Raw genomic sequence first — 8,313 nt, 5'->3', positions numbered from 1 at the left:
TTTCTTAATGAAAAAGTGAATTTTTTAAAGTAAATTTTGCATTGAATAAACACCATACCTTCTTTTATAAAAAAATTTTATCTGACTAGCTCGACCTCCGCATTCTTAGTTATACGAATATAAGTAAATATAGTCAGGATTAGCTTGAAATCAAATAACCAAAGTCCTTTTTAATTTCAAACTTCACAGCCCAGCGGACCAAGTTCGATTAATTTGCGAGACTTTCGCAAAATGCTCAGAAGTGAGCTCATATCTGAACAAAGGAAAATAGAAACTTTATTTTTATCGCAAAAAACCTGTAAATAAGCTCGTACGCGATCAAAAAGCGATAGAAAATTTATTTACCGCATATCACTCGCATAATGTTTTCAGGAATACTCGCAAGCAAGCAAATAACGATGCTAATTTTTGTGACGCAAAATACTTTCTTATGAGCTTTGCAACACGTGTTTTGTGACAAAGACCAAAATGCAGACAAAATAACGGTTAATAATTTCGTATGTAGCGTAATTTCTCATATCGATGCGCAGCGCAAAAATAAGAAATAAAACAATTGTTTAGTTGAATGATATCCGCGAAAGTGAATAGTTGAGTGCTGTGTTCGAAAAATTAATTTTAAAAAATTTGAAAAATTATTTATTATACGCATATAGTTAAGTGGAAAGTAAGTACAAACGTGATTTTACATATTTTTGTTTTATTCAATAATGCCCCCTAAAAGGAAGGGAAGAGAATATATTTGCGAGGCGAGGCATGTTAGACGGAATGCAGGGGAAATTATCTTAGATAATAAAAATATTGAGAGTGAAATCGAATTAAATTCACCTGTCACTGAAGCTGTATCTATAGATAATGATAGTACAAGTGACTTTAGTGAAATCGATTTCAATACTCGGTTCGGCAAGTGGTTGTCCATTAACAACATCAGCAAGGTCGCAGGTAATGATTTGATCAAGCTCTGGAGTGAAAAAATTCCAAACCTACCCAAAGATGTTCGTACTTTGAAATTCACTCCTCGTGTCTGTCTGAAACGAATTGTAGCGCCGGGGGAGTACGTGCATTATGGCATAAAAGATGCATTAACTGATTTTCTGATGAACTTCACTTATTTATCTTCCATAATAAGTTTAAATATCAATATAGATGGTCTACCGTTATATAAAAGTATAAAATTAGAAACTTGGCCCATTCTAATTAACGTTAATGGAACAAAGCAAGTTTTAGTAGCTGGAATATATGCAGGTTACACAAAGCCGTGTGATCCCAACGCATATTTAGAAGAATTTGTTCACGAATTGGGAAATTTAGTTGAGGTGGGCATGATGTTTCAAGATAGAATATTTCAAATAGAAGTAAGAGCATTTATTTGCGATGCACCAGCCCGCGCCTTTATTTTGGGTGTGAAATATCACTCAGGGTTTTTTTCATGCAATCTTTGTGTTCAGAAGGGTGAAAGTTTTAGCGGTCGAAGAATTTTTAGAAAATCATGTAATCTACCACGAACAAATGAAGGCTTCCGCAGTCGCCTGCAACAAGATCATTACAATATACAAGCCGAACTAGCCCTTGAAAAATTGCCAATAGATATGGTTAATCAATTTCCCTTAGATTACATGCATGTTGTTTGTCTTGGTGTTATGAAATCGATCCTAGTAGCTTTAACGATAACAAAAGGTCATACGTTTTCTTTAAGTAGGCACTCGTTATCTTCATTGAATAATAAGCTTGAGCATTTAAAAAAATGTTTACCCAGAGAGTTCAATAGAGAAGTAAGATCCCTTGATAATGTTATGAGATTTAAGGCTACTGAGCTTCGTACTTTTTTATTATATACTGGACCTATAGTATTGAGAGGTATTTTAGATACTTCCTTATACAATCATTTTCTTCTACTCAGCTTAGGAATTAGGCTTCTCCTTCACACCGAATACTGCGTTACGCAAAACTCCCTCGCATCGAGTTTATTAGATGACTTTGTAAGCCAAGTCCCCTCTTTTTTATATGGTTTCAATGCTAACATTTAATTTTCATTGTCTAACTTATCTAAGCCAACAAACGCTTCGGTTTGGTTCCCTTCAGACCATAAGCTGCTTTCCTTTCGAGAACTTCTTGGGACATCTAAAAACAATGGTGAAAAATTCTAGCTATACCCTGAAGCAACTATACAATAGGATTGTTGAGCGCAGTTTGTTAAACGTCGTCCTCAAAGAAAAGACTTTAAAGTTCAATGGTTCTAATAGCAAAATATCCTATAAACACTGGTATTTCGATGTGAAGGACAGAAATCGATTTTACTACGTTAAAGATGGCAGCAAATATGCTATTTACAAAATAATTAAAATTGAAAATAAGACTTTGTATAGCCAGTTAGTTGTTGACTTGGAGCCGTTTTTACTTTTCCAATTAACTCCACATTTGTTGGCATATTTTCCTCAAAACAATTTAATTTCGGCCCAAACGTAGCACATCATAATGTAGATAAAGTCTCAGGGAAAATTTTTCATTTTGAAGATAGCGGCATACATACTTACATCCCTTTAATCGACTAATTACAGAACTAACAAAATATGAATTCGTACAATTTTATTTTGGATGGCGGCGAAAACGGAGTTGGCAGCGAAAATTACATACTCACAGGTGATATAATACATAAATATTTGCATATCAGCGCGTATTTAAAACAAAAATAACGTAGGTACAAAATTTAGTTGCAGCTTTCAATAAAATGATTTAACTACCACCAACTAAATACCTACTTTATTTTGATTATGAATAAGCCCATTTTTTTTATCTATATTATACGTTATACGTAACATAAACATTTTTTTTTTTTTTTTTTTTTTTTTTTTTTAATGGACGTTGTGGCAGCGCGCTGCCCTCAAGTGGCCCAATGAAACCAGGCTAATCCTGTTCACGCGATCGATTTATATATATATATAATAACTTCTTTTTTTTTTTTTTTTTTTTTTATTTTGCCGAGTCTTTGATGGGCAGCGGTTTGTCAAGCGTCACGATCTGAGACTGCTCAGCTACAGAAGAAATTTCATCAGCCAAGCGTAATACTTAAAGAGAACAGAAGCAAACGTATTATACATTAATTTAGAGAGGTGAGAACAATCTTTTTTATAGAAAAAAGGGAGTCCGAGCTATCAAATGTGTTTGAGTGAGAGTTATAATCTTGGCATAAACGCCGAAAAGGTTCATTTTGTTCGAAATTCGTTCTACATTGTTTCAGCAGAAGAGGTTTGAAGTGTCTCGATGTCCGAGAGGGAACGCAAAAGTTCACTTCATTCAGAAGGAATGGGCTCGAAATTGATCCATTTAAAAGTTTTGTCATAAATATCACACCAAGCATTTCCCTTCGACTAGCAAGAGTTGGAAGATTGATAAGCTTTAATCGATTAGTATAAGGTGGAAGATTAGTTAAAGAGTCCCATTGGAAATTTCTTAAGGCAAATAGTAAAAATTGTTTTTGTATTGATTCGAGACTGTCTGCATGGACTTGATAACGCGGATTCCAAATTATCGAGCCGTATTCTAATATTGGCCTAACTAATGTTGTAAAAAGTGATTTAGTTATGTAAGGGTCGTTAAATTCTTTTGACCACCGTTTAACAAATGCAAAAACACCTTTGCCTTTATTCACTGTAGCATTAATATGAAGATTGAAACTAAGTTTGGAATCCATCATGACTCCCAAGTCAATAAAATTATTTACAGTTTCTAGACTATAGTTGTTAATTGTATATGAAGCTGGTGGCGAAACTCTCCGAGAAAAACACATGAATTTACATTTTTTGAGATTGAGCGGCATATAATTTACATTGCACCAGGTAACCAAGTGATTTAAATCCATTTGAAGCAAGGAATGTTCCTCAACCGAGGCACATGATTTGAAAAGTTTTACATCGTCTGCGTACATCAAGATTTTTGAGTATTTAATTGTACCAGATATATCGTTTATGAACAACAAGAACAGAATCGGACCAAGATGGCTGCCCTGAGGAACACCAGAAGAAACATTGATGACCCCAGAAAGTGTATTTTTAAAGATTACTTTTTGCGTACGATAACCAAGATACGAAGAAATCCAACATATAAGACGGGGTTGAAAACCGAGTTGACTGAGCTTATGAATAAGTAATGGGTGTGATACTTTGTCGAAAGCTTTACTGAAATCGGTGTAAATTACATCAGTGTGAAGGCCTTTTCTAAATCCATTAGAAACGTGGGTGGTAAATTCTAGTAAATTGGTGATAGGTGATTTGCCCTTACAGAACCCATGCTGCGAGCTTGCAATTATGGGGGAAATAGGGAATGTTAGGTGGTGGGTAACAATAGCCTCAAATAACTTTGGGATAGCGGATAACTTTGCTATGCCCCGGTAGTTTTCTATTGAAGACCTGCTTCCATTTTTATGAAGCGGAATAAGAAAAGATTCCTTCCATATTGTTGGGAAAACGCCATAAATTAAAGATAAATTAAATAAATCTGTTAGCGGCTGATAGATGTTTGCGGCACATTTTTTAAGAAAGTGTGTCGGGATCCTGTCGGGGCCGTATGAATATGATACTTTTAAAGTTTTTAAATAAGATAATACATCTTCTGAAGATATAAATGGAGCTCTGATTGAATAACATGAATCAATATGGTATGGGTATTCATTAGGTGGAACGTTGGTCTCAATAGAGTAATTTGATTTGAAAAATTCCGCAAAGAAGTCGGCGATCTCTTGATCATCGCTGGAAATATTATCTTGGAATTTCATGGATGATGGAAACCCTTTCACCCTGCGTTTAGAGTTTACGAATCCGTAAAATGCCTTCGGGTTGCAAGTTATATTTCTTTTCATTTTACAAAGATAAGCTTTGTAACACTTTTTGTTCAATTGAAAATACTTGCAGCGTAGAATCGAGTACTGTAAGTAATGGTTATGTAAACCCGTCTTTTTGAACAACTTGAAAGATCGAGACTTTTTATTCTTTAAAATTTTCAGCTCTTTAGTGAACCATACTTGGCTTGTATCGGAATGTACACAAATCCGCTTAGGTACGTATTTTTCAAAAAGACAGTAAATGGTATTGTAAAAGTGAGAAACGCTTTGCTCCACATCAGCATTAAATGTTGGTCACACTATTCGAGATAGATCACGATTTAATTTTTTAAAATTGGCCTTCGCAAAGTCGAAGCGATAACTGGAGTCGTATCGTTTATTTCCGCTGTTACAAGTATAATTTACAACTTCGTAAACTATTTTGAGGGAAGGGTGGTAAGCATCTTCAGGTTCAATAATGGGTTCGCATCGACTAATGGAATATTTAGATTCATCATCCACAAAGGCTAAATCCAACACTCTTCCGAATTTATTCGATTGGATGTTGATTTGTTGAAGGCACAGCTCAGACATTCCGTCTAGAAATTCATTGTTGGAAGACTTTGACGAAACTGGTACGATATTAAAGTCAGAGATGCACCATGATATGTGTGGCATATTGAAGTCACCCAAGACAATAATGGAATCGGAAGGCTTTAGCATCGAATTAACAGTTCTTAGCAAGGAAATGTGATTCATATAAACGGACAGTTCAGAAGATGGCGGGATATAACAGATGGCCAAATAAGTGTGGATATTTGCTAGTTGTGTGCGTATGCACAAGAACTCAGTTGTATCGGTGGCGGTTACGCAAATCTCTTCAGATGGTATTGAAGAGTGTACAGCAAGCAGAACCCCACCTCCAACCCTGTTCAGGCGGTCATTTCGATATATCTGGTAGTCATTACAGAGGATCTCTGAGTTAAAAACATGAGGTTTCAGCCAGGTTTCGGTTAAAGCAATTATATCGTAGCTTGAGTTAAATGATTTTAAAAACAGTTCTGTTAACTTGGTGTTTAAGCCTCTAACATTTTGGTAAAGTATATCTAAAGCAGATTTTTCGTTCAGTTTTTTGACTCAGTGTTATTAACAGGGATCTTTGCCAAGTTTGGAACACTCTTATTCCGCCTATATTCAAATTCCCGCACAAGTGCCCCAGAGGGCCAAAAATCGTTACTCAAGATAGTGTCAAAATGGTCAATAGGTACATCTAATCTAAAGGAAGATACGTTTCTTTCATAACTAAAATTAAATTTCCGAATTGTTACGTCATGGCTTTTCCTTTTTGAGAAGATATACGATTTCAGATCCTCCTCAGTAGTATCCCTGTCGAATCTTGACACGAATATCGATTTTTTAGGAGGGACTACAACCAACTTCCTAGTTCCAGGCTCAGTCGCCTGAGAACGGTTTGCAGGTTCAATATTTTTTCTAGCTGCTAGTTTTGTTGGAGGTGCCTTTGATGTTGAAGGCTCTACTGTAAGAGGACTTGGAGATGCTAAGTTTATTAATTCTATCGTGCTAGGTGTAGGAACGATTGGGTTCTGGATGTTTTGAACGGGGTCTAGGGTCAATACGCCAGCCGAGACATCAGTTCGTTTTCGTTTGCTGTCACGACTGTCGCTGTTAGCATTAGCAGCTGAATCGGTAATACATTTGAAAGTTTTAAACAAGTTTTCATAATACTTGAATTTATCCCCTAATGTAGAAAGTTCCTTACCGATTTCGGAGAATGCGTTTCGGGTATGTTTGAAAAGCTTAAAAAGATCCACTTCGGTGGATCTGCATTTCAAGCACGACCAACGCACACCCTTGTTATCGTTGATCGCATCACACACCCTTGCTGTCAAACTAGCGCACTTCATATGAGCAAGCTCATCACAAAGCCAGCACGACACGAAACGCTCGGTATCACCTTTCAATTGGCAGTTAGATCGCATTATTATATATTTTCAGATATATCTAATAGGCCTGCAAGCAATCAAAACAAGTTTTTTAAAGAAATGTTAAATGTAACAAAGAAAATGTTTGAAACTCAACAGGAAACAGCGAATAAAATTGATCAGTTGACGTGTAAAATTGATCGACAGGGTGCCGAATTGATTTATTTAAGAAATGAAATTGCAATAATAAAGGCTCGAATTTGTGGAGAGGCACACAGGCCAAAAGTGGTATTGCCAGTATCACCTCTTAACACTTACGAAGACTTTGCGGTATTGGAAGAAAGTCTTAAAAATGAAAAAACCTTTAAAGATTTGGTATAAAATTTATAAGTAATTTTTCAATTGATATGATAAAAATGTAGTTTTCATTTGCTCAAGGTTGTCGAGTTAGTAACTAGCGCAGAGAAAACTTTTGATAAATTTATAAGGGGCTGCTGGCGTCAAATAATGACGGATGAACTGGCAAAAACGTGTTCCTGGCGTGGAACCGACACAAAAAAATGTGTAAGAGGATTTCTCACAACACTAGCCATACGCCGTGAGTATAATTTTTACAACTTCCGATACAGAAAGTGTCAATATTAATTTATTTTATTAGTTTTTATATTAATAATTTAACTATTATTTATATTCGTAAAATAGTTCTAAATTTCAGCCTACTTTTTCTATTTCAATCTATATTTTACATAAACCAAAGAGTTTAATTAATTATTTATTTTACTTTATTAAATTATATTTTTCACTTTTATATTTATATATGCATTCAAACAGAAGTTCGCACTAGAAGACAATGATTTTGATAGAGTAACGCAAACATTTTTCCAATACGCTGCAGAACGCGTAACCAGAACAGCCAAATCGGAGTCAAAAAAACTTAGAACTTAGTAATTGTATACATTAAAATAATAATATTTTACTTGATTTTTTTAATTGAATTAATTTAGTTTATTTAGTTATTTTTCTTAAACACACTTAATAATAAAAAGTGAAATAAAATACATAAATTAATAAAAATAATATTGTTATATGAACTACAAACTGTTTTTCTTATAAAAAACAAAATTAATAAAAATCTGAAATTAAACACCATGCATATTCGGAAGTCTCTATTTTTTTGAGTGTGCATCACTGCATTTAATATAGGGGAACACAACGGGAAAAGGAACAACTGAAAAATTCGCACATCCTATTTCTTGTGATCATTTTGTAATATCCTTTTTGATACTTATTTAATATTGTTTCCGACTAGGGAAAAAAGTTTTTTTAGTATCAATTTTGAGTTGAAAATGAATCAAATAAAATATTTCATCCGACTACGCAGAAGTATCAAAAAAGTCTATAAAAAATATTACTTAAAACTCGCTAGCTTTATTTGTTGCGACTATCGTAAACAATACTTTCACTGCCACAAACTGAACGACATATGAATCATATTGGTATCGTTTTCAGAAGCGTTTGCGAGAGTTTTATCCGGTTAAATATCGTAAATCGCTCAAA

The 8,313-nt window shown here is 34.6% G+C and overlaps 1 protein-coding gene across 1 annotated transcript; it reads left to right on the top strand.

Annotated features, from left to right (window-relative positions):
• Positions 1–204: 204 nt before the first annotated feature.
• LOC137253710 (uncharacterized) lies at positions 205–7,900 on the top strand. The gene is made up of 5 exons (XM_067791103.1): positions 205–664; positions 2,556–2,637; positions 6,830–7,131; positions 7,195–7,354; positions 7,588–7,900. The coding sequence occupies exons 2-5, from the start codon at positions 2,568–2,570 to the stop codon at positions 7,608–7,610; spliced, it is 555 nt and encodes a 184-aa protein (XP_067647204.1). The 5' UTR covers positions 205–664; positions 2,556–2,567; the 3' UTR covers positions 7,611–7,900.
• Positions 7,901–8,313: the final 413 nt, after the last annotated feature.

The sequence above is a fragment of the Eurosta solidaginis genome, chromosome 1 (assembly GCF_040869045.1).
Source record: "Eurosta solidaginis isolate ZX-2024a chromosome 1, ASM4086904v1, whole genome shotgun sequence".
NCBI classification, from domain to species: Eukaryota; Metazoa; Arthropoda; class Insecta; order Diptera; family Tephritidae; genus Eurosta; species Eurosta solidaginis.
Note: the sequence above shows the minus strand (reverse complement) of the source record. Positions and strands in the feature narration are given on the sequence as shown.